Source organism: Mercenaria mercenaria, chromosome 9, assembly GCF_021730395.1.
Source record: "Mercenaria mercenaria strain notata chromosome 9, MADL_Memer_1, whole genome shotgun sequence".
Lineage (NCBI taxonomy): Eukaryota > Metazoa > Mollusca > Bivalvia > Venerida > Veneridae > Mercenaria > Mercenaria mercenaria.
This window is the reverse complement of record NC_069369.1, coordinates 21048670-21076272: the sequence shown is the minus strand read 5'-3', so window position 1 is coordinate 21076272 and position 27603 is coordinate 21048670. Positions and strand designations below refer to the sequence as shown.

The following is a 27603-nucleotide window of genomic DNA, read 5'->3' as shown; positions in this document are numbered from 1 at the left end:
TATTTCAAGCATAAACCAGTGTAAAATAATGACGGTTATATATAATTATCATTTCACCTTTGTAATCTTCAAAGTACACCAAACATGTACGCTCAACCTCATCTTCATTCATCAACACTTTTTCAACATCACCTCCTCCAGATTTCTTTTTGTTCTCAAAATAGTACTGTATTGTATCTTTTGTAACCTCTGGTGCAAGGTTTGAGACGAAAATGCAGTTGGATACTTGTACCTTTGAAACTTTGAGTCTTGTTCCTTCTAAAGTTCTTTCCTTGCACGCCTTTTCAAGTTTTTCAAAATCTTTTCAGAAAAAATAAAAAAATAATTACTAAAGGAACATAATGAATCTTCTTGAAAAAAAATACTTTAACACAAGCCATTATATACATCGAAATACTTTTAAAATGTCACACAAATTTAAAGCAGTAAAACACTTAACATAACATTTTTGTACTATTTTGAAATTCATTAATTTGAAATTGGCGAGTTCAACTTATGTAAAGCATATAAGTGAGGAAACAAATAAAGCTAAGCATGAATAGCTAATCCACAAAGTCGAATATGAACACTAACTTAACTGAATAACACCTACTTTTATTGTGAATAACCACGTTATCCAGATACCCCGTTAATTTTAAACAAACCCAGATAGTGTCTATTGTTGGAATACAAATCGCAAAACAGCGTATGGTGATAAGTACTTTTTCTTTAAAATATGTCAGTTTTGCTGTTGAAAAGTTGTGCACTTTTTCGTTAATATAAGATCTATTCCATATACAAAATTACCTATGGTATTTTTCATTGTCACTAAAACAGTACTCTCCTCCTCTTCATGGTAATCAATACTTATAGGCTCTGCATTCGCAGTTGCTTCCAAGAATAGGAATAAAGCATCTTTAGTACTTTGTAGACCTTTGATCAGTACTTTATTATCATAACATGGCGGAGGAAAGTACAGGCTAGCTTGTAAAGTGCATTCCTGAATTTCATGGCTTCTGTCAACAACTTTACGTGCATCTGAAAAATAAAATAAACCATATTACATTGTATATTCTTGGCAAATTAGCTATAATTATTATAATTGTTTGTATCATTGTTACTAGTGGAGTCCATTAAAATTTATGTCAAGCCGGTGCTAGATGGCGTGAAGGGTTTTGCCTATTTTGTTTCCTTTTGTGAAAAGACTTTACCAAATCAAGCCTGCTTCTTACTATGATGCTTTATTTTTATCAATGTACTTAAAACGGGCTTCCCGCTGAAACAAATTGTCTTTGTGTAGGTTTCAAGTTATCAATTGAACATTTTCCCAAAAAGTCCTAAATATTTCCAGACTAATCTTGTCGTATACAGTCGCAAGTAAATTTTATTATTCTTTGTGTAATAAATTCAATATATGAATTAATATCTAAAGAATATTGTGTTACCAATTTCCGTATCGTAGCATTATAAAGTCCAGCTTTACATTATTTGTTAAATTACATTAAAAAAGTGTTTGACTTATGGAGACTTTCCAGCATAAATGGCGGCCGAAGATTCCTGATGATCTACACGGATGGACACATAGGTATAACACCAACATTTCGAAGTCTTGCTAGATGGATTCTATATATTGTGATGTGATTTAATTCTTCCTCTTTGGGGTTTGAACCGTAAGTGGTGTTGAACAAGTTATTCAAAGTCTGCAACTGCTACCATTCAGTCACAGAGGTCATAATTACGTCAAGTAATATTTCAGGTTTTAAAGAAATGTTTTCATTGTTGTTTTTAACTATACTTGCAACAGATACCTTATATTATAATAAATAATCATACCGGACAATTCTATCAATTGTGACGCAAGCGTTGTATCAAATACGAATTAATACCGTTTTGTGAAACTTCAGTGTGTTAAAAACTATAAAAATGTACCAAATTATTATGATTTAATATCAAATGATAAAAAACGAACACATACCTGAAAATGATAACATTTTTATTTTAGATGTTGCTTTCAGTTATTTTCTTAAAAAGAAATGTAATTTTACATATTAATCAGAATGTTTTAATAGTTAGAATTATATTGTTTTACCTCCAGACTTTGAAAATTTGATAAACACAACGTTTTTGTCTTCGTCGTCACTCCATATTGATTCAATTGGTCCTCCTCGTCTTTCACTTTCAAAAAAGTATGTAAGGGTTTCTTTTGTTACTGTCTTTTGAACACCTCTAACTTTCACGGTACTGACATTTTGATCCGTAGAGCTATCACATGTTGATTGGTCTGTCACTAGCATTACTTCTAACCCTAGATTACTGTGATCTTTTGCTACTACTCTCTTTGCGACTGAAATCACGAATAAATAGTACTTCATACAGTTATTACAAAATCTAAAATAAGCAAAGTATTCCTTTTTTCTCGTATTCATACCATATATCTGTATTTCTTACCAAAATGCGATAACTGTGGCCTTTATTTACTCTTACCGGACCAACCCATAACAATGGAATAGGAAATCAGGTGGAGACATTTTATTACAAATTTCTTATATAGCAAAACCAATGTAAGTAGTGGCGTGGTCTTGTGGTTAACATGTATAACTTATAAGCTTACCAATATGACTAAAGTACTTGATCTTCTAAACGAAGATCTGAGAACGACCCATTCACATTATCTTCTGTATATTTTGGATTTCCAGTATTGCTATTTTTATTTTAACAAATCAGACGACTTGTTCGAATGTCAAAGAGTAAGAAAAATGTGCAGTCATTCCAGGGCTCGAACCCGGGACCCCTCGCTTATAAAGGAAATGACCAACCGACTGAGCTAATCTGACATTACGACATAAGAATTGTAAATATCAAAAGTCAAGGCTACAGGCAGATTTTCAAAATGTTGTAACTTAAGCTCTGATTGGCTAGCGAAAGGGCCGTCAGAACGAGGCTATGAATAGGTCGTTCTCAGATCCTAAGCGTAGCGTAATAGGATATGTACTTTAGTCAGATTGTAAGCTTACGGTACTGGTTCGAGCTACTTTTTATATTTCCCAGCGAAAATGAATATAGATAAAACTATTTGTATCATGATTTTCTCGTGCAATTATATTGAGTATTTATTGACGTAAGTATTATTATATTATATCGTATTATACATAATAAATTAAACAAACAAATATTTAACAAAGGAATGAAAGAGAAAATAAATACAAAGACGATATAAAAAAAAAGACCTGCAGAAGCAGATAGGTAAAAATTATTGAAAAAAAGAAGGGTTCGAACATGCACCATACAAACATAAAAAGAATAAAGGTCTGACATTCTATCAACCAGACTACAAATCTGTCCTGGAATAACGCCTCGTTATTTTAGAGATAAGAATACTACAATATACAAAATTAACACCACTTATCGGATAATACACTTGCTTTACCTGCTTTTGGATTCACCAAGTACCGTTAAGATAAAATTATCGCGATCCATTAATAGGTGACGTTAAAAATAACTAGATTTGACTTTCCTACAAACATACATTTAATGGTGTCACAACAGAACGCATGACCACAGTACTGTAACAACGTTGTAATATAAACATCATTGCAAAGATTATGGATGCAAATGAAAATGCAAACAAACCTTCCTGGTCCTCAAAAGTTATATATGCAACATTCTTCCCAGTATCAACAGAACTATTTACTATCACACCGCCATCAGAGCGTCTCTTATTTTTGAAATAAAGTAGCAACTTGTCGGAATCAGATTCAATGTTGGACGGTCCATGTACTTCAATTGTGCAGAAATCCTTTTTCTCTTCTTCATAAACTTGAACTGTGATTGCTTGTCCTTTCATTTGTAAATTCTGACTTCGTAGAATGAAATCCACAGCTGTAAAAAATGAAATAAACACCACTATCCACATTATCAGCAGGATGGAATAAAAAATTGTTATATTTATTTCTAAGATTATTTATTCATCATTAATGGTACGTGATTACATACAATACTAATCAAAATTTGTAATACACTTCTATGTTTGACAATTGTAACAGCACAGTTAGAAAATATCTCACATGTATAAAAGTATATTTCTAATAACTGATTTCAGTTTAAACAAAATCGAGTAATGTGCAAGTTACTTCATTTCATTCAAGATACGACCTCTAACTACTTTAAAAAGACACACACAAAACTGGCATAGTTTACATTATCTTATTATTACATTATGTTTTTAATTTTATCAAACGAGACATACAAACAAGTTCAGATCTGGAATATTCAGTCAATTATCAAAATAAAAAGTAAAATAAGGCATCTTTGAAAAATTGAGCACACAAAACACAGCTACAGCAACGTCCGACCGCAATAAGAAACAGAAGTGAAAAGATATAGCAAACGGAGTGCTGCAAATAAACATCAACAAAACAAGAAAAATGTCCAACAGGCATGGCCAGTCATACAGCATTCCACTTGGAAACATGGGTCAGAATACAGACGAAGCACATGTATACATAAACACAAATGAATGCATTGATAAAAACACAGAAGTAACAAACAGACACAAACATACATAAAACAGCAAGGTATCTTACATTTTATTTATATGAAAACGATATAAAGACTGGGGATGGGTTAGGGGTAAGGGTAAGAAAGGTGGGCGTTAAAGGAGGAGGGATGCATATGTGACAACATACATAACATATAAAACGGTACGACCAAGAAGCAAGATGAAATAAAGGGAACAGCATTGGAAGGGTCAGTAACCTCGGTAAATGGAACTGGGAGGTTTAATCATATTTGGGACATGCCAATCTCAAATTGACCCTATATTAAACTTGTTAGATGGGACAGTTGAATAAAATATCACTAAACCAAAATTAAATGTTTGTCTATGATACGGCAAGATAAAGAACCTGTCTTATATCACAGTTCGCTCTGTTGTAAATTCTATATACTGATGTTTATTTCTCTGATTTTTATTTAATTCAGTTTGTAACCGCAGACAAATGATATAATCACAAATTTCAAATTATTGTAAGCGTATGTTTCTAGATATTTTATAAAGTTCACAGATGTTCTGTTGGTAAAATGGATGATATTTCCAAAATATCAAGGGGACATTAAAATTTTGGCTAACTTTATAAATAAACTTATTAATTAAGAAAACTTTTAAAGGTAACTTTTTTGTAACAACAGTAAGATTTGAATACAATGATATGAATTTAAATTATAACGTTTCAATCTTCAAAGTGAAGCTTACCTGCTTGGTCATGAAACTGTACTACTGCTGTAGCTTCATCGGGATTTATATCAGCACTTTCAACTTGCATTTCGCATGTACATTCAAAGCCCTCAAAATAAAGTTCCAGAAATTCCTTGTCAACTGAACTTGGAAGCCCAGTAATTAATATCTTTGTTGGAGCTGAATCTTTACACGCATTTCCACTTTTGTCTTTCGGCTTGTACAGTGACACATCAAGTAGTTGACCTTTTAAGTAATGTTCAGGTCTACCGACAACACTTTGTGCAACTAAAACATATTCATGTTATTGTTTTTAAAATCTCGAGTACATTTATGTAACTAATCCTGTCAGAATTAAAAATACGAACTAGTGATTTAATTATTACTCATCCGAACTCCTGTCTTATTTTGTCTCGGCTGTAATATAATATATTAGTTCTAACAAGATCCGTAAACGTATTATATCTTTAATATTATTCTATGATAAAATATACTTTACCGTTACATTTTACCCCATGAGACTCTAACCTGGACATTTTACAGCTACCCATAAAAAGCCGTGTATATACATGTAATAAAACAACTTATGAAATATAATTACATAATTATGATAAAACATTGTAATAACTTGTTAATTGGCGATTAAAAACCTTTTGATCTTTGCAAAATCCCTAACGAACGAACTTTTTACGATTCAGGAATGACTTTATATAGATACAGATATATGACGTCATGCACAATTTAAGATCATATAACAAAATCTCTGCATTTGTTTTTTGTTGTTAACCGTTGTTATTGATTTTTTTTTTTTTGATTAGATAATTCTACTTCACAAGCAATTTGCCAGTTGTTGCGGTTTGTGATATAGAATTCTTTTTTTAAAAGTTAACGATACCTTCTTCTGTTTCAAATGTAACGTAAGCAACATTGTTGTCCTTGTCAGACGTGCATTTAACAACAGGCCCTCCCCCAGACCGAGAAGTGTTTTTAAAGTATAAAGTCACTGCATCTAACTGCCTGTCAATATTTGGAAGTCCTTGAACTTGTATTGTGCACAGTCGGTCTGGTTCATCTCTATATGTCTTCACGTCTAGAGTGTGTCCGTCTATACAGATAGGTTGACTTTTCAAAATGGTTTGAGCGCCTGTAAATATGAATATTTAAGCATAATTGATAAGGCTACCATACGCAATTTTCATATGAAAAAGGCTAATAAAGTGCACCGATGCACATCTTTTTTCGAGTACAGTAGTCACTTTACAGATTCCAAAGTACACAAATATTTCATCTTCACATAACATTCTTGAATATCCAGGTGCAAAACATGATATATCAACACATGACAAGACAAATTATTTCAAACAAAGTATTCCACTGGAAACACAAAATGCATCAAAACAATATAGTAACCTACTCTACTAAGATACTAGTAATTCATAAGAGGTAATGAAATGTGCATAATAACTACTCACTGGAGTAATATTAAACAGATACTGTACATTGAATGGACTAATTGTTCCCAACAACCAAACAAGACGGTAATGGTGGCTCTATATCGCTCACCTGAGTTTAATTGCTTGCTTTAAAAAATTTCTTTGCTAAAACTTCAAAAACAAGAAAAACTAGATGAGAAGGTCCTGGTAAAGATTATTTCAAGATAAGTACTAAAATATGTTTAAAAATTATACAGGTGGTCCAAATCTCTTTGCTCTGGCTTCGAAAACAAGAAAGTTAGTCAGAAGGTCAAGGTTGATAACATTAAAGATGAGTATTGAAATCTGTATCAAAAGTTCTACATGTGTTCCAAATTTCCATGCTGTATCTTCCAAAAACAAGAACGTAGGTCAGAAGGTCACGTTTAAAACTATTCAAGATGAGTATTGAAATCTTTATAAATAATTATACAGATGATCTGTACTGTAACGTTAAAAACGATGAAGTAGGTCAGTAGGTCATGATTAAGAAGAGTATTGAATCTGTATCAAACATTATACATATGTCCAAATCTTTTTGCTGTAGCTTCAAAAACAAGAAAGTAGGTTAGTAGGTCCGGGCTAAGATCATTAAAAATGAGTATTGAAATCTTTATTGAAAGTTACTGACGTGGTCCAAATTTCTATGCTGTTAAGATCGGTGTGCATAACTGTTTATGTCATCCAATTTCAAGGCTGCATTTTAAAAAAAAATCAAAAAAGTAAGTCAGTAGGTCAGGTAACAGTCAAGTGACTCCTAATTACTTGGGGTCATCAAGAAATTATAACTAAACAGTATAGAAAATTTGGTCAGATAATTTTTAAAGTATTTTTCCTATACAACTCATATACAAGTGACTACGGGGCGAAGCCTCTTCACCACAGGGGCATAATTTGAACAATCTTGTTAGAGAACCACTAGGCAATGCTACATACCAAATATCAAAGGCTTAAGCCTCGAACTTTCACACAAGAAGATTTTTTTCCTATATAAGTCTATGTAAAACTTGGGGCCGTTTGGGCAGGGCCACTTTTCACCATAGGGGCATAATTTGAACAATCTTAGTAGAGGACCATAAGGCAATGCTACATACCAAATATCAAAGGCATAAACCTTGAACTTTCAGGCAAGAATATATTTATGTTTTTCCTATATAAGTCTATGCAAAACTTGGGGCTCCGGGGGCTGGGCCCCTTTTTACCCCAGAGGCAGAATTTGAACAATTATAAATGGTAGAGGACCACTAGGTAATGCAACATACCAAATATCAGTCCTTTCAGTTTCAGGCAGGAAGATTTTAAAGGTTTTTATATATAAATCTAAGTAAAACTTTGGACCCCCTGGGTGGAGCCTCTTTTCACCTCAGGGGCATAATTTGAATAACCTTAGTAAAGGACCACTAGGCAATGATACATATAAAATATCAAAAGCTTAGGCCTTGCAGTTTCAGACAAAAAGATTTTTAAAGTTTTTCCTATATAAGTCTATGTAAAACTTGGTACCCCCGGGCCGGGGCCTCTTTCACCCTAGGAGCATAATCTGAACACCCTTAGTAGAGGACCATAAGACGATGCTACATACCAAATATCAAAGGCATGGTTTTTTGGTTTCAGACAAGAAGATTTTTAAAGTTTTTTCCTTTATAAGTCTATATAAACAATGTGATCCACGGAGCGGGACCATATTTGACCCTACGGGAATATTTTGAACAATCTTGGCAGAGGACCATTATATGATGCTACGTACGAAATATCAAAGCCCTAGAATCTGTGGTTTTGGACAAGGTTTTGGACAAGAAACTTTTTAAAGGTTTCCCTTTCCGTTGCCATGGCAATTAGAGTTCTGTGTGTAATTCAATTCTATGAACAATTTTGAAAGAAGGCCATCCAATGATAATTTCTGTGAAGTTTCATCAAAATTGAACGGATGGTTTAGGAGATGTTGTTTAACGGGAAGTGTGGACGGACGGACGGACGGACGCCAGACAGTGCGCGGTCACAATAGCTCACTCTGAGCCTTTGGCCGACACATCAAATAAAGACTGTTAATGTGATAGTAAAATAAAAAGTCAAAAGACCCTTAGGATTCATAGAATACAACCAAGGATAAAGACTTGGTTTGACTGTTTCTGAGAGATAACTTAATATTCATTACCTCTCACATCCTCCCCCCACCCCATACACCGTCTACAGGTGGAGTTCTACAAAGATATACATCGAATGGTATCCAATCATCACAGAACCAGAATACATCAACACTGAGTTCAAGCCTCTGTCTTTTATCCCCAAAATTATTATTGGATAGAAAGTAATGTGATATAGTTTCTAGACTTTCACGCGAAGTTCGAAATGAACTAAAAGCAAACATCTACCATCTTCCGCATATAACAGGATGGCCAAAAAGAATTACCTGTAACTGTTGTAGTATAAGCTAAAAGTACAACCATAACGATGTACTGTTTTTCTTTACTTGAAAAACTCAAAACAATAATGATATTTCAGTATCTTGAAAATTTCACAGTGTATCGATGTCCTTGTCAAACGTTCATTTAACAAAAGGCCCCAAGACCGAGTGGAGTTTACAGTGTGTAAACTAAATACTTACTGCTTGGTCCATTAAGCTCTAGTATAACAGTTGAGTCTTCTTCTCCGGGACATTCTCCAATGACATGCACGTCTTTAAACATATCTTCCAAGTGCAAGGCAAGTATTTCTCTTACTGCTGCATTCACGCCTGAAATGAGTAGCTTATTTGACTTGACCGGAGGAGTGGTTTCGGGTATTTTCATTGGTTTAAGAGCAACCTGAATGTGTTGTGACTTCAATTTGTGATCATCCTTCTCTGCCACTTGTTTAGCAACTGAAAGAGGAAAGCAAATGATAACTAAATTTTTATTAAAAATTCATAAGAAACGTTAATTAATCGCCAAACCCACCAAACTAGTACCAAACTAGATATGTGTCCACAGGTCTCTGATACCCCAAATTACTGCCACTGTAGGTCATATTTTACTTTTTTTTTACAATGAGGGACTTTCATGTTTCTTGGTTTGTGTGTGTGTAGGGGGCGGGATGGGGGCAGGAGCGGTAACAGAAAGACAGAACGTCATTATGAAGGAAGATAAAAAAGAAAGAAAATAACGTTAATGAATATAACGTTAATGAAAATATTGGCAGTCAATTATTCACTTTACCAATACAATAATTTTGAACAAGACATAAAAGTATAGAAACGTTTGAGAAGTTCTAACGGAATTGCTTTCATAAGCTTACGCTTAGACAAAATAGGTTCTTCTTAGTTTTTCGAACATTTATTAATGAGATAACAACGCGATGATAATAATTTTCTTTGTACCTCTACTGTATAATGAAAGTTTATCTCAATAAGGTAATTACTTTCGCTCGTTTCAAATGTAACTTCAGCTACACCAGGCTCAGTCAGACGACATTCAGTGACATTTTCACCCCCTGAGCGTCTTTTGTTGTTAAAATACAGTTTCAATGTTTTTTCCTTTATACAGTCAAGCGGTCCTCTCACTTCTACAGTACAAGGTTCTTCTTGTATGTGATCCTGTTTCACTTCGATATGTACTTTTTGTCCTTCAATGTCTACTTCTTTTTTCTGTACGACTGTTTCCACGGCTTAAAACAGTAAAGTCATATCTTTAAAAAGAAGTTGCATTTTGAAGATTAATCTTTCGATAAATAAGCAATTCTGAATAACATTAATTTTGCCATCAACGAGGAGGATGAAAATAATTACAGATGACTGTTCCTTAAACACACTTAGATTTTGATTATGACTTCATCGGCCTTCATCACACTCACAGTTTATGGTCTATCAGAGGTCCAACATTAAAACATGAGTCAATGACATAGGTAGTGTATAAATCGACTAATCTCTGTAAAGCAGGAAAGTGACATGTAATTCAGCCATTAGCAGCTCCTTCCCGAACTGTCCATATTCAAACAGAAAAAAAGGCTACTTCAAGTATACAAAAATGAAGAAAATTTAAATGACTTAAATAAGAGAGAAAAGAAAACCTTCAGAATTTTCAAATTCTACAATAGCTGTGTTCGTGTCTGGATCTAATTCAACATTTACAACATGGAATTCCTCTCCAAAAGTTTCAGCATCTTCGAAAACCAGTTCCAGCGTCGATTTATCAACTCCATTTGGTAAATTTGTAATGATGATAGCCTTAGATTTTTTTCGTTTAGCGTCGGCTTCTCTCCTTTTTCGGAGCAAGTCAGCATCCAGCAGAACTACATTGAGTAGGTTCTCTCTGTATTTATGATCATGTCTTGCCGCCACTGTTTTGGCCGCTGAAAATTAGCTTTTTGTTAGAAGCATAACTTTTCTAAGTCAGTTCATAAATCTCCTACCATTTAACGTTTACAGCTGTCATAAATATTTAAAATCATCTTAGTTTTTTTTTTCTGAAGGTATGATGAATGAATATTACTCCTCATAAAATAGCAACAAAATATCTCGATACAACATGGTCATCCCAGATTTAATGCTCTATTAAACTAAATGTCTACATGTTTTCTAATCTCACTGAACGGTATTCAGTTTAAATTAAAATAGATATTGGATATAAAAGCAATATGAGAAACAGTTACAAAGTTGAATATCAAATACAAATCAATGCCTGAAAGACGCCATAACTAATAGATTCAGCTTTCATGAAGTATTTTCGTGAATATAAGACATCAACAGAACACCTAAATAGAACACCTGTAAACATATTCTTGCTCGATATCTAGAATAAAAGAATGAAATAAAATGATTAAATACAATCAAATACGAATACTCACATACATATGCGTGTTCTATACATATATCGTGTCATACATCAAGTTCACACTAGTTTATTTCTGTTAATGTATAAGTCGTTTTATTATATGTCTTAATAAGTTCTTGAAATCAGACTAATGTACTCAACTATCTACAATAATTAATATCGCTTGTTACAAAAAAACATACTTTCTGCCGATTCAAATGTGATTGTAATAGTTTCAGTTTCTTCTGACAATGTGAATTCGGCTATATTGCCTCCATCGGAACGCCCTTTGTTGCTAAAGTACATTTTAATTGTCCTTATACTTTTCTCTGTGATAACACCGGGTTCTGATGTCACTTCTATTGTTTTCGGTTCATCCTCTTTCAGCTGCTGTGTTACAAACAATTCAACATAAACCTTCTGATCTTCCATATCAATTGGTTGCCTTTTTATAAGCATCTCATTTACTGAAATAAATTCATTGATGTTTAAGTATTGTTTGTATCTGTCAAATAATGCGAAGATAAAATATTTTGTTCCTGGAGGGAGTTAAATTAAAGGAATCTTAGATTAATTTTCAAGGTACTTTCACTTGCAAAGTATATTGATTTAAGTAAAGAATTGTAGCAATAGTATACGACAGAGACTGAAAATTCTAAACTACCCTGGCATATTCTTTAAGTTTTCTGGAGTAAAAAAAAAGCAGCATCAAAATGTTAGATTGAGTATTTTATACACTTTTCGTTACACGTCATATTTGGCAAATAGTTATTTATTATTTCTATCCTGTAGTTTTATATAAAAGGCGTACCTTCTTGTTTTTCAAATTCTATTATGGCTGCCGTGCCATTTTCAATTAATTCTATCGATATGGTCTTTGTATCACTGCCAAACTTTTGCTCAAAATACATTTCCAGATATTCTTCATCTGTATCTTCTGGTAGATTGGACAATTTAATTTTACCTGCCTGACATCGGAGTGGAATATCAGGATCTTCTTCAAATGTATTTTTAAATGAATTTGGTCCCCAAGATGCACCTGTATCATCTGAAAATATTGTTTTTAGAGAAACACCATCCATATAACAGGAGAAAAATCAGATTTTCACATTTTTATAATTGAAAAAAAATATTACAGGAGCTTTTTGTATTCACTTAATTAATTTTTCATAGGAAAAAGAGCATGGCCAACAAAACTATGCACTTACCTTAAAATTAAAAAAGAAATCTAACTTACCAATGTAAACCATATTCAACAGGTATACTAATTTCTTAAACATGTATTGTGTTATATTTATCGAAAGACCCAAGTTATTTATTATTGACTGTTTTAATATCCTCAAGTGTTTTATCTGCTCTTGTAAAAATACAATGTTAATTAATAATACTTATTTATTTTAGCCACTGTGCAACATATACTACCACTTATATACACAGACGCTTGGGGTTAGGTGAGCGGCTCTTGCGCGCAAAAAATCTCTTGCTTTTCCTTTTTTTTTTATTTTCTTTTTTTTTTTGCAAGTTATCATACCAGAAGTACTGCAAACAACTATCAAAACGATTAAAATAGTATTTGACGGCGTTTTAAAAATGCCATCAAATACCATCAAAGCATTAACTACTACAAGAGAACAAACCATTCGCCATTGTTTACATGTGAAACTGAAATTCTTACCTGGTTTATGATCCCAGTATGAAAAACACACGTATAATTCTGGTGTTGATAGATTCAGAAGGGTGTACTCTTTCTATTGCAATGCATGTCGTACCCACATTTTGTTCAAATTCTTCACATTTCTTCGAAAATTAACACCCGTACCGATACTGACAGCCCTAAAGCATCAACTTTCGACTCTACAAACTGTGTCACAGTCTAGGTCGTCCTGCTTAGAATTTTAACCGCAAAATATCAATTAATTGCTGCACAAAAATGACCATTTGCGATTACCTGCGGCCTGGAGGCATATTGGAAAGCAACAAGTAGTGTAGCACATGTGGACTGGGTGATTTCAATATACTCATATCAACATACGATTGGCTTATCGCATTTATGGAACGCCGGTTTTTTTTTTTGTTTTTTTTTCTTTTTTTTTGTTGTTGTTGTTTTTTTTTGGGGGGGGGGCAATTTAGCTGCCACTCAGAAATATTTGTTACCTGAATTCCTTATTCATTATTAAATATAATTTATTCAAACTTTCAGCAAAAATCAATATTGATACCGAGTTTTGCATTTTTAATTGCTCTTTAATTATCTGGATTATGGTCCTGTGTTGTCTTGCTCTATATGACAACAAAGTCCAGGTGAAGGCATGATTCACATTTATGATAGTTCTAGTAAAGTATTTCAATAGTCAATGAATGTGACAAGTTGAGCTAAAAGTTATGTTATACATAAAAGGGATAAATATAGTTATTTATACTCAAAACAATAACTTTCACAATCAAGAAATTTATACATATGTCATAGATCTACTTCTACATCCTGTAGAATGGGGTAATATGTCAGGATACTGGTTATATGACCCAGGGAAGTGCCTACGCCTTTAGTATCTTGAACAATGGTTTGGGTCCAATCGCTAAGGTGACTATGTCTTAGACTAGCTGACAAACGAATGTAGAATGTCCTTTGTTAAAACGTAGAGCTGGTGAGACCAAATATCTCAAATATAGAATTTTCCTCTGGCTACCTTGCCTAAATGATTCGTGTACCAATGATTCGTAAATGATTTCTTATTATGAGCTAGACAATTTCAGGGATCAGACAGATCACTAAATGTTTCAAACTAACAATCTTTAATTAAAAATGATTAGCTCAAACTCCTATAGGCTGGAGACTCTATACTTGACTGGTCTTTTTGTTGAAGTTCCCGTCAGACAATGTCTTTGAATCAACAACATACGAGTCCTATCGCATAGATGCTCGGCTCTGTCCTCTCAACTCTATATGAATGCCCTGATTCCTGGATGCTCAGCGCCTATATGCTATCATATATAGCATTCAACTACCATATAGGTATATCCCCGATGCCTTGGCTGTACTTCGCCAATAATGCTGAATCGTCTATAAGCTGGAACCCTCCTACTATCTCAGTAGATTACCAAACTCCGGATCTCTGTCTCAGCTTCCCGATGCTCAGCCTATATATGCTATGGTCTATAGCATTCAATTACCTTTAAGGTAAAACTCCTATGCGCTGGCCCTATAGCTCGAAACCTTATCGAAATTCTGCTACTCTTCTTTAGTCTACGAACTTCTATTTTTTTCCTTTTAATAATTTATCCGCCCTGACAGTGTAGTTGCAATAACTTCCTTATCAAGGTACTGGGATAAATTATTAGCTGAATCCTCGATGTGTCTTCTTCAACCGCTGGATACCGAATGAGCTCTCTGTCATCAATCTACCTATTTATACCCCAGCAGACGTGCTATTTTTAGACGTGCTATTTTTAGAACTTGTTTCTGATTGGTCCAAATTTAAACACAACGTCTTACAACGAGTACCTGCTCTATTAACTATCTGGTTCCCTTTTAACTTTTGTATATGACAATGTGCGAAGCAGGGACCCAGTCATCCATATAATAAACCCAAATCAGCCATAAATGACCCAAATTCTATTATTAACAGCAATTCAACAATAATTATAACAAAGATAGCATGAAAATGGAGTCGAGCACTATCTGTGCTCTTATGTTACGTAATCAATACATCAATTATATAAATTATTCTGACAATAGCCCCCTTCTCAAGAAAATACTTTCAGTTTTTCAAACACTTAAAGAATAATTTGTATACAAAAATCTCCTTTTATTTTTACTATTTCTCGATTTTTATATATCACTGCTATCATTAACATACATTCACTAATATACTGATAAAATCAGTATCAAAGATCAAACATCTCTAAAAGACTCAACAAATAGTATATGATCTCAAGAATATCATACAACGTTAATCTCCTGACCTTTTAATTTCCTATCATCATTCTTCATGAATGACGTTCATTTGTTTCTCTGATTGTGAGAGTACTTGTCATCTTTTCTGTTGACATAATAATTGTTTTCACCAAAACCTCCTTTTACATGATAACTCCCGTCAGACCTACGTATAAACCCTTTTCTGAGTTCATTTCTCATGTCATTTTGTCTCCATGACTTCTTATGCTCAGATTTATTTGAGCCATAGACTTTATAACCCTTATCATCTCGTCTGTTATGATCTCTATCATATATATTCTTTCTGTTATGCCAACGTGATCCTCTGTTCGCGTACTTAATAGATGACCTCTCATGATACAGGTTGAATCCTTGATCATCAAAATTGTATGACTCTGGTCTGTCATCAGATTGTCTCCAGTTTCTTTCTGTTCTATCATGATGCCTGTATTCTTGCAAACCATGTCTACCGTAACTGCTCTTTGATGACAGGTCAGTCTTATCTTTCTGGCATCCATCACATGACCGACAAAACCTTGTTACTTCATTTGTGATGCCTGGCCAGTGAAAACTGGTTCGTATTTTATCAAGTGTTTCTTTAGCTGATAAGTGTCCCCTGGCTATTGACTTATGAGCTAATGTCATAACACTTCTCCTGAACTGTATTGGGACTACTATCTGTTTAACAACTCTTCCCTTCTTCTTCTCGAAGATTCTATATAATACGTTTTTCTTCACTTCATAATGAAACCTGAAACCTCTTTTTGTTGTCAGCTTCGACTTCTCTGTAGCATAAGTCCAAAGTTTCTGTAACGTCTCATCATCTTTCTGAGCAATTTTCATTTGCTCAACATTAAACGTTTGCTCTTTGACTTCGCAAACCTCAGAGGATTCTGTAATACCTACATTTATTGCGTGCTGGGTTTCCGTCATCCCAGTTGCAGCAATATCTTCGCCGGATGAAGACTGTCTTTCATCTCGGGTTTTCCAGTTTTTGTCTGGTTTATCTGAAACTCCTTTTATATTTCCGATTATCAAATCACATATCATGTTTGGCACAACCATTGCCTCAATTTCACCTGTAAAATATGGTGTATCAACCTGTATCTTTGCTGCAGGAACTGTCCTTGAACGTCCATCAATCGCAACCATAAGATACGTCTTATCCAACATTTGACTCTCTGATACAAGGTCTTTCCTGACAGCCGCTAACTCACAGCCTGTGTCTCTCAACACCTGGACTTCTTTATCACCTATATATCCTTTCTTCAATACCAAGTTCCTTTTACCTGTTGCTGACTGAATGGTACAGGTGCTTGCTATGACCGAAACGGATTGTCCATCTCCTAATCTAAGTCGTCCATCTTCTATGTTGTCTTTTACTTTTTTGTCATATAATGGTACAGCTATGCATGAAGCTGAAACTTTTCTGTCATCAACCTTTCTGTCTTTCTGTGCTTGACCTTCCTTTCTCCAGTTTGTGAGTGTAGACTCTTGCGTTCCATGCCTATTTCTCTGTCTTTCCTCGTAGGATCCCCTACTAGCTAAAGCTGCACCGCTTACCTTCCTCTTGGATAGGTCTCTGCATTCTCGTGCTATATGACCTTCCTTATTACATATGAAACATATTGGCTTCTTAAAAGCTGGCTTTTCTCTTTGTGTAGGCTGGGACACTGGCTGAACCTCGGTCGAAGGCTGTGGCTCTTTGCTGCATGACAAATTACTTCTATTCAACCAGTTAGATGTGATAGAGCCACCATGAGCTTCAATGTATTGTTCTGCCAACTGTGTAATCTCAGCTCTCGACTTTGCAACTCTTTCCTTTAAGAATAAAGCAAGATCCTTGGAACAAGTTTGGATGAACTGTTCTCTGATCATAAGGTCTTTCAGCATTTCATACGTTTCGTCAACATCTGCCATCTCTGTCCATCGACTGAAATACCTGTCCAGCCTTGCCATAAACTGAAAAACAGTTTCACCACGCTCTGGCTTGCATTCCCTGAACTTCAATCTAAAACCTTCCTCTGTCAACTGATAACGCTTCAGCACTGCTTTCTTCAATGCCGTATAGTCATTGGCTTGGTCTGGAGGCATGCTTGTGTATACGTCCAGGCCTTTTCCTGTAAGTAATGAGCTGAGACTCACAGCCCATGTCTCTTCTTTCCATCCCTGGCTTTTTGCAAACCGCTCAAATCGTTCGAGGTATGCATCCATATCATCTTTACTTTCCTCGAACTTCGGTAGCATTGGCCGCAATGTTTTACTGCTGAAGTGCTCAGCACATTTATCAGCTCCTAAAGCTCCGGCTTCAGCCTTTAGTTTTAACATCTCAAACTCCTGCTCTTTCAAAACTCGTTCTTCCTCTTTTAAAGCTCTTTCTTTTTCCAAACGTTCCAACTCAAATAACCTTTTCTTCTCAGCTTCTTGAGCCTCAAACCTACGTTGTTCATCATCATGATGCCGCCTTTCCGCATCTCGTCTCAACATACGCTCTTCTCGTTCAGTATATTCCTTCTCTTTTCTATCCACATAATCACTAAGCTCAGAACCTGAAAAGCCCATTCGTTCTCCCATCGCCACCCATCTATCGTAGTCCATTTTGAAACTTTAAGCTGGAACTATCTATAAAACTCAACTATAAGCTCAGACTACCTGCTGTCACAGCGCCTTCTGGTACACCAACAGAACGTTAAAACCACTAGTCTCTGTACCTCCTTTGATATAGATCCCGGACGAGCCCCCAAAGTGTCAGGTTACTGGTTATATGACCCAGGGAAGTGCCTACGCCTTTAGTATCTTGAACAATGGTTTGGGTCCAATCGCTAAGGTGACTACGTCTTAGACTAGCTGACAAACGAATGTAGAATGTCCTTTGTTAAAACGTAGAGCTGGTGAGACCAAATATCTCAAATATAGAATTTTCCTCTGGCTACCTTGCCTAAATGATTCGTGTACCAATGATTCGTAAATGATTTCTTATTATGAGCTAGACAATTTCAGGGATCAGGCAGATCACTAAATGTTTCAAACTAACAATCTTTAATTAAAAATGATTAGCTCAAACTCCTATAGGCTGGAGACTCTATACTTGACTGGTCTTTTTGTTGAAGTTCCCGTCAGACAATGTCTTTGAATCAACAACATACGAGTCCTATCGCATAGATGCTCGGCCTCTGTCCTCTCAACTCTATATGAATGCCCTGATTCCTGGATGCTCAGCGCCTATATGCTATCATATATAGCATTCAACTACCATATAGGTATATCCCCGATGCCTTGGCTGTACTTCGCCAATAATGCTGAATCGTCTATAAGCTGGAACCCTCCTACTATCTCAGTAGATTACCAAACTCCGGATCTCTGTCTCAGCTTCCCGATGCTCAGCCTATATATGCTATGGTCTATAGCATTCAATTACCTTTAAGGTAAAACTCCTATGCGCTGGCCCTATAGCTCGAAACCTTATCGAAATTCTGCTACTCTTCTTTAGTCTACGAACTTCTATTTTTTTCCTTTTAATAATTTATCCGCCCTGACAGTGTAGTTGCAATAACTTCCTTATCAAGGTACTGGGATAAATTATTAGTTGAATCCTCGATGTGTCTTCTTCAACCGCTGGATACCGAATGAGCTCTCTGTCATCAATCTACCTATTTATACCCCAGCAGACGTGCTATTTTTAGACGTGCTATTTTTAGAACTTGTTTCTGATTGGTCCAAATTTAAACACAACGTCTTACAACGAGTACCTGCTCTATTAACTATCTGGTTCCCTTTTAACTTTTGTATATGACAATGTGCGAAGCAGGGACCCAGTCATCCATATAATAAACCCAAATCAGCCATAAATGACCCAAATTCTATTATTAACAGCAATTCAACAAGTATTTTAGCAAAGATAGCATGAAAATGGAGTCGAGCACTATCTGTGCTCTTATGTTACGTAATCAATACATCAATTATATAAATTATTCTGACATAATATTTCCAGCATTAAAGCCTAATGGTATAATGAGCCTAAGAGGTCACACATACACATACTGTATAACATTCTCGGTTTAAGACGGTCCAGAAGATGAGAACTTGTTGCAAAATAACATTTTAATGCATGTGAGCGGGAAAAGAAATGGCAGATGGTCTTCAACACTAAAATATGCAAGGTCCTAACTATTGGAGATGATCAAAGAACATAATTCTTCATGTAAAATAGTTAAGAGTATAATTACGAAAATTCAGCCGGTCTCAACAGAGGACCTTGGAGTAACACTTTATATTAATCTGAAATTCGATCAACACATCCTCTGAACAAAAATGAAATTAGCAAAGAGAAATTTTGGTCTGATCACCTTCACACATATCTTTAGAGATATGTTCATAAACTCGTATAAAGTATAAAGTGCAAGTATAAAGCACTTATACGGCAACATCTAGAGTATGCTTCCCCAGTCTGGTCCCAAAGATTAAAAAAGTATATTAGCATGGAAAATGTACAACGCATGGCAACAAGAATGGTAAAATCATTAGTAACAAACTTACAGCGAACGACTAAGCATCTTGGGTTTGCCTACACTAGAGTATAAAAGTGAGAGAGCCGATATGATAGAATTATACAAAATTTTAAATGAAATAGATCATGAAGAAAATAATGAAATGTTTAGTCTCTCCAGAAATTCTAGAGGTCATAACAAGAAATTATACAAAAAGGGCTCGTACAGAAACTCGGTAAAATGTTTCAGTCTCAGGGTGATTGATACATGGAACAACTCCCAGTTCAAGTGGTAAATGCATTCACTTTTCATTTTCTTTTTAAGTCTAGACTTAACAAGTTTTAGGTTGTGGCAAATATATTTCCGCCTAATTAGCTTGAGGAGGTAAATTTGGGTACTAAAAAGCTCATCATAAGACAGTGTGAAACAGTGTACATAGTTTTAAGCTATTGAGAACCGTGTTGTTATAATTATTATAATATAAATGATAAAGATAACAAAACAGAATGAAGTAATCTACATGCTGTTAAAACTATATATAAATGGAAAATAACAAAATATTATGTTGTTAACTACACGTATATACAACATAAACAACATCTGACCGAGTTCAATTTCATTCAGCTCGATTAAAACTGTCAGCAATATTATAGACTGGTTTACAATCTGCGCTAAGAAACTGGGTATTCCCCAAATTGAGTCGGAAGTTGATGCTTTTGGGCTGTCAGTACTGGTACGGGTGTTAATTTTCGAAGAAATGTGAAGGTTGTGGACAAAATGGGTTTGCGACATGCATTACAATTGAAAGATTACACCCTTCTGAATCAACAACACCAGAATTATACGTGTGTTTGTCATCTTGGGATCATAAACCAGTTAAGAATTTCGGTTTTACATGTAAACAATGGCGAATGGTTTGTTATCTTGTAGTATTTAATGCTTTGATGGTATTTGGTGGCATTTTTAAAACGCCATCAAATACTATTTTAATCGTTTTAATAGTTGTTTGCAGTACTTCTGGTATGATAATTTGCAAAAAGAAATGGAAAAACAAGAATATTTTGCGCGCCAGAGCCGCTCACCTAACCCCAAGCGTCTGTGCCTATATATATTTGCTATATGAGATACCCCACCCTGCTTTATTTATGTGTCTGTGACAATCACAAAAGATTCTTATTTAATTCGTGGACATAAACATTCAATGGGCTTGAATTTATGCTTACAGCAATTATCATAACGCGTACAAACAGACGGTAGAAGCAATACATAAAGGAAAACTCTAACCATTATTTTCCTTCCTGGTCGTGAAAACGGATGACAATCATAATTCTTATGCCTATATCAGAACTGTTATTACTAAAATATGATACTGCTGTATCGTAACAATACATCTCCGTGCATTACATCCATGTTTTGCATTACAAGTAACTTCATTTCGTCTAAAATCAAGATATTACTAACTGATTTACATTGAACAGACAACTTCCGATCAGATATGATAAATGCTTATTTCTATTATACAAAACCGTTTCAATCACCCGAAATGGTCGGAAAATAAAGAGAAGAACTGTGATGTTTGCTTCGGGGTTTCTAAAGCCTTTTGCTATCCTAACTAAACCAGAATAAGACATTTTGTGGAGTCAACGGATTCGCAGAGACGTTTTACGGAACTATATTTGCATTTTACGGATCTTTGTCTTGTACGGCGTATGTATTGCTGAGTAACTGATCTGACGGCATCCAGCGATTGGCTAATGGGAGAGGAACTGCAGAATCATTGGCTAGCGGCAACACACCTTCTTTCAAAGATTTCTACGCGGGAAACTATAAATTCAGGCCCGAACTGTTCATTACTAGCTTCCAATCCGTTAAACACGGAAAACAAACAAAGATAAAAACTAAGACACTGGACTCAAAAATCCGCTAAAACCGTAAGAAATCTAAGACACATAAACATTACTTAAAATAATTTACACTCAAGAACATTTTTTCTCTAACTTCTAACGGACTTTCAGTAAATACGTACAACCCTATATAGTTAACTTTGAATGTGTACTGTAGTTCATATATACTGTCCGTCAATTCCGTTGAGTCGTTTTGTTATGAAAATAAATAGATCTTCAACTAAAAACTATCGTTAATTCCGTTATATAAACGCCCAAAGAACTCTCAACAACATTTTATTATAATCCTTAACGGATCTTCAGTAAATATATAGAACCCTATATAGTAATCTATGGATGTGTACTGTAGTTCATCCATACTTTCCGTCAATTCCGTTGACTCGTTTTGCTATGAAAATAAATATATCTTCAACTAGAAAGTGTCGTTAATTCCGTTATATAAACACCCAAAGTACTTTCCTTGACGTGCCTAACAATATGTTAATTGCTCTTAGCATTTAATTCTTGGTGGAATCCTTTTTAGTGTTGAGCACCAAGCAAAATAACTACTGGTACTATTTTTTTCGTGTCTTTGGTAGATGCTGGCCGAGGATAGATTCTACGGCTTCCCGAACTCGAAGCCGACGCCGCTCTACCACTAGGGTACCGAGGCGGTAACTAATTTTTGTCGTGATCCAAAGGAATCGTAAATGGCATCCAGCTGGCTTCCGGAAGGTCGGTGGTTTTACCCAGATGCCCGCCCGTGATTGAATAATGCACGGAGGTCTTCTTCTAAAATCAGAAGTTGGAAAGTCGCCTATTATTGAAGTACGGTAACGTTAAAACACAATGAAAATACATTCTTGTAAGTAACATTGAAATACCTATGTAAGAATATACAACAAATAGTTTCCCATACCTGACTGCTGTAGTCCATCATCCGGCTGTGATTTTATGGTAGCAGCCTTCTAATTCAAGAAGAAATAAAAGTTAGCATTTAAGTAAATGTTTACTGTTTGATTTAGTTAGCACGTTTAGGTCCCATAATTACTTGTCAACTTCCCCACATGAACCAGATGTGGAGGATGACTGAGTTGGTCGATTATTGTTGTTGCAAGAACTGGAGACCAGACCCATTTGCATATTTTTGTACATGTACAACTGTTGTTGTATAATGTTATGGATGTAAAAATAAGCAATAAAATATTACTGAACCAGTCAGAGAGGACATATGCCTCGTGCGAAAATAAAACCTTTGACCTCTTTATTGGAATATTATTATGTTCTCCCTATAATTCTGCACGATAGACCTACATTCTTATACATTTATTATTAAACTACTGCGACCAAGCGATTAAACAACAGACCATACGAACAACAGAAAGGAAATGACAATACCAAATGCAAAAAAAGTGTAGTTGTATACAGTGTGATTTAATTGTCAAAGAAGAAATTTATTACCTCTTCCTTCAACCAGTTTTCAGGAACACAAGACTGGTCACATTTGTGGTAAGTTATGGTATATCTTTCATTACATATAGATATCTCTTCTTCCTGAATTTCGTCACATAAGTGTTCAACACCTGAAACGAAAATTTGGTATACCAGTTTAAATTGAAAAATAGCATACATGTATTTGCAAATGCATTACCATCATCGTACGCTGTAAAGGCTAATGTCAAACGGTGCATTCAGTGCATGTAGGCCTTATTTTACTTTTTAATTCATAAATCAAGATCTTTTCCTCCGATCGCCATTCTTTGGCTAATTCATTTATAGCATTTTGACAAGTTTGCAACAGTATCATAAGCGCACATTATCAGACATAAATATTTTTGTTTGGTTTAAGGACACACTGGCAAAAATAAGGTCAAACGGCACCTTTCCAACTGCTAGTGGAGATGACGACTCCAGATACCACTCTGTGCCTTATTTTAGGCAAAGACGAGCATCTGAGTAGGGCCACTGACCTTCCATAAGCTACTAAGCTAGCTTTTGCCCTTGAAATAATTCTAGGGCAAGTGATATGAAATCAGCGATTTTCATTTCTCTTAATAGGCCACCTATGGAAATAGCACACAGATAAAAAATGTAGTTTGCCATTACAAAAGAATAAGACAGGGTTTTAGTAAGCCCATGTCCGGAGCACGGGGGCTACCCAAAACTTTCATCGGCTACTGATTTTTTTCACAACGTACCGGTCAGGGTACTTAAACACCCGATGTCCAGTAGATATTCACGAAGCAGACATACACCTATAACTTTTAACAGCTGTCAATGATCCCGTTGTTTTTTAAGTGATAAAAACCTGGATGCGCTACTTTTACCTATTGCCATAATCGGCTATAGTAAATCCCGTCCGGAGGCAACATATCGTCATCTTAGCACAAAAAAAGTCTTTCTTTAAGTCAGTGCAGATATCCACTTCCTGCGTTGTGGTGACGATATGTACGCGAAATTTTAGACTGATCTAAAAGCATCAAAAATGGCATTGGCAAATGGTCTTGTAGTGCTTCGGGCATCTGGGTAGAGCCACTGACCTTCCACAAGCAACTAAGCTAACTCTGGTTAAATGAAACAAGCCCTAAGGCGCATACCTGACCTTGACTATTTAAAAAGCTAATTTAACGCATTAGAAAAAAGCTCCACAATGTTTAATTTAAAAAATGAAGCTTCGCCAAGCCATTCAAAGGCATTTAAAGATATTTATATTTTTTTACTAAGTGTCCCTTTAAAAGGGACAAGTTTAACCCTTTTGAGAAATATCAGAATGAACTTAACAAGAATGCTACAGGCCAAGTGGGATAAAGATCCATCTAATGAAAACATTGTTTCAATGTATTTCTATTTTGACCTCTAGCGGACCAAGAAAATGGACCAATAGGCCCTATTTGATCAAATTGAAAAGAAGGCTTTATGATGATGATATGTATAGTTTGATGAAGATCGAACAAGCGGTTCATGAGAAGAAGTCATTTAAAGGTATTTCTATTTTTGCGCTAGTAGCACCAAAAGAGGCCACGCTTTTCCATTTTTCAAAGATAATCTAGAGAGGACCTTACAATGAGGCTACAGACCACCATGTTTGATGAAGATCAACCAGTTCGGAAACTTATGACAATTTGAAACAGGGCCTTATAACAGTGCAACAGATCAAAGGTTATTTTGTCTTCTATCTTTACTTTTCTTCGTTGTTTTGATCATCTTGTTACAATCTGTCATAACAATAAAATTCTAATTGTTTGTACATAAAATGCTTAGGAAAATGGTTCAGATAGGTTGCCCTGTAACATTTTTCCTCATCTTAACTGTACTTGTTACAATGCTGTTTATGTTGTATTTACTTAATTGAAATACTAGTAAATGCTGTTTAAACTGAAGGTTATTCTATTTTCAGCTCTAGTTGCTTTTGAAATGGTCCAAGTGGCTTCATTTGAACAAAATCAAGACAGGACTTTACAATGACAGACCAAGTTTGATTACGATCCATCAAGCCGTTCAACAGAAGAAGAAGTCGTATAAAGGTTTCTTCCATTTTTAGCTCTAGTAGACCCTAAAAGGCGCAAGTGCCCTCTCTTTGGAATAAATTTGAGAATGGGCCTTGCAATGATGCTACAAAGCAAGTTTGATGAATATTTATCAAGCATTTCAATAAAAGATATCGTTTTTAAATGTGTTTGTCTCTTTTAGCTGTAGTAGCCCCTAAAAGTGATAAAGTGTCTCGTTTAAAAAAAAATGCGATAGCACTTTACAATGATTCTACATGCCATGATTGATGAAGATTCGATTGATGAAGATCCATTACGAGGTTTATGAGGATAAGTCGTTTTACAATATCAACTGAAAATAACACCTGAATATCTTAACTAATAAAAAAATGTTTTAGCTTTTTGGTGAAGTTCGTCCTTTGAAAATCAGTAACTTTGATCAGGCCACTTTGTGGTAATGCGATGAAAATAAGATGTTAAAATGCAACATGTGTAAATGTCCATTGCAAAGTTATCTTATAATGAAAGTTTCAGGTAAAAGGTTTTATCCTTTATCAAAAAATAGCAGAAATTGTGTTGCTGGCAAGCCATATATCAAGTTATTCCACACATTTTAAATGTGAATATCTATAAAAGTAATTCAAAACTTGTTACAGTTACACGTGTTAATGAAACTTAATACATGTATGAATATTGCCATAAAATGTAGATAAAATTTTTAAAAAATGCTAAGACGGACACCTTACTGGGACCCCACCCCTCCCCTTGCTGAGTTCTTCATGCAAATTTTTACTTAGCTTTGATATAGTGACTTATGGTATCATTCATACATAGTTCTGCAAACACGTCATGCCATAGGCTGCACACACCAGAATAGAGTGAAAATAGGTACCACGAACATACATGGATTTGTCGGATAGCCGCACACTGGATAATCGGTTATCCCGATGCGCGATGGCAGAACAAATATCCCAACACGATGTAAATTGGTAAATTGATTTATTGATACGAGGCCAATCCTTGCAAATCAACTTTATAATTTTGTTAAGGAACAGACATGGCTTCTTTAACTTACAACGTCTGTTCGTTTTTATATATTCATATATAGAGATGTGCAGTGAAAAATCAAGAAAAAAATTATGGAAAATCAGTTAGCACCAAAATGTATAGTTTTTGACATAGAAACTACAATAAGGATAAATTATTCAATAAGTTTATGTTACTAAATCTCTTAAATAATGGAAATTCTTTATGTTTTCATGACAGAAATCAAAACTTTATTGTATGTCTCAACTTCAACAGATTTTATAGTCCAGAATTTGCTAAAAGATTTCTAAATATATTTCTGATAAGGTCATTGTGATCGTCTACCTGGATAATTTAAATGTTAAGACTTCCTGACTGATAAGGTGTTGATTGCTGTAAAAACTTGTTAATATTTAAATACTTTTAATTTTGTTACCATGTACACTTTCTTGAATTTGACTGGTTTATAATGTTAATTACAGTCACAATAAAGGTCATTTTAATTGGTCAGTTATTGTATGTTGAGAGCGGATATATTTTCAAGACAGCAGGTTTCTAGGAGAATAGATTTGGATTTTCAAGTAGAAGCACAGTCTTTTTCCACTAGAACGCTGTAATATCTTAATAATTTACGCTTGTTACTAATTGTTATATTCTACGGATATCCCTGTGAAAACTGTGATTGTTAACTTTAAACTGTGTTGTTTTCCACTGAAGAAAACTGAAGAAGATAAACTGGAACTGTACTTTATCATTTGGAGATAGCAAGTAGTGCCATAATAGCTACAACGTCAATCATAATTTATGGCATTACAATACTTTTATTTTCATTACTTACTTGAGACATCAACCACTTTTTGATTCTTCACATCAGAAAACAGCACTTACATCAGGTGCTCGCCAATGCTTAAAGTTTTTTTTTTATTATAATCATGCTAATATTATTTATTTATGAAATAAAATACGTCAGTGTCTGATAAGTTCGTACAGGTACTGAAGTATGTGTGTGTTTTTCAACAATTTTTTTTTCAGGGCTTTAAACGACGGTATCTTCTTGTAGCAGTGAGCATGCCCAATAGTGCTGCCTCACTGGAATATCACGCCGTAGACACGTGACATGATACCTCATCCAGTCACATTGTACTGACATCGAACTAAACAGTCCTATTACTATCCTCTTAATGCTGAGCGCCGTGCGAGGAAGCTACTTGTACCATTTTTTACGTCTTTGGTATTGACGCCGAGGATCGAAATATGACCCCAAGCACTCGAATCGGGCGCTCTACCCTAGGCTACAGAGGTGGTTAAGGTACT

The 27603-nt window shown here is 34.9% G+C and overlaps 1 protein-coding gene across 3 annotated transcripts in view; it reads right to left on the bottom strand.

The window, feature by feature from the left end:
• LOC123546622 (protein mono-ADP-ribosyltransferase PARP14-like) overlaps positions 1-27603 on the bottom strand; it is a 112556-nt gene that overhangs the window by 58051 nt on the left and 26902 nt on the right. For 2 of the 3 annotated variants that reach the window (XM_045333062.2, XM_053550974.1), the window contains exons 2-14: positions 23237-23358; positions 22695-22743; positions 12283-12519; positions 11675-11938; positions 10729-11010; positions 10081-10326; positions 9290-9544; positions 6108-6356; positions 5231-5500; positions 3610-3858; positions 2069-2323; positions 787-1017; positions 58-300 (exon numbers count right to left, since the gene is read on the bottom strand). In XM_045333062.2, the coding sequence (XP_045188997.2) occupies positions 58-300; positions 787-1017; positions 2069-2323; positions 3610-3858; positions 5231-5500; positions 6108-6356; positions 9290-9544; positions 10081-10326; positions 10729-11010; positions 11675-11938; positions 12283-12519; positions 22695-22743; positions 23237-23358 (2952 nt within the window). The remainder of the gene's footprint in view (positions 1-57; positions 301-786; positions 1018-2068; positions 2324-3609; positions 3859-5230; positions 5501-6107; positions 6357-9289; positions 9545-10080; positions 10327-10728; positions 11011-11674; positions 11939-12282; positions 12520-22694; positions 22744-23236; positions 23359-27603) is intronic. The other variant, XM_045333063.2, reaches the window with a different exon arrangement.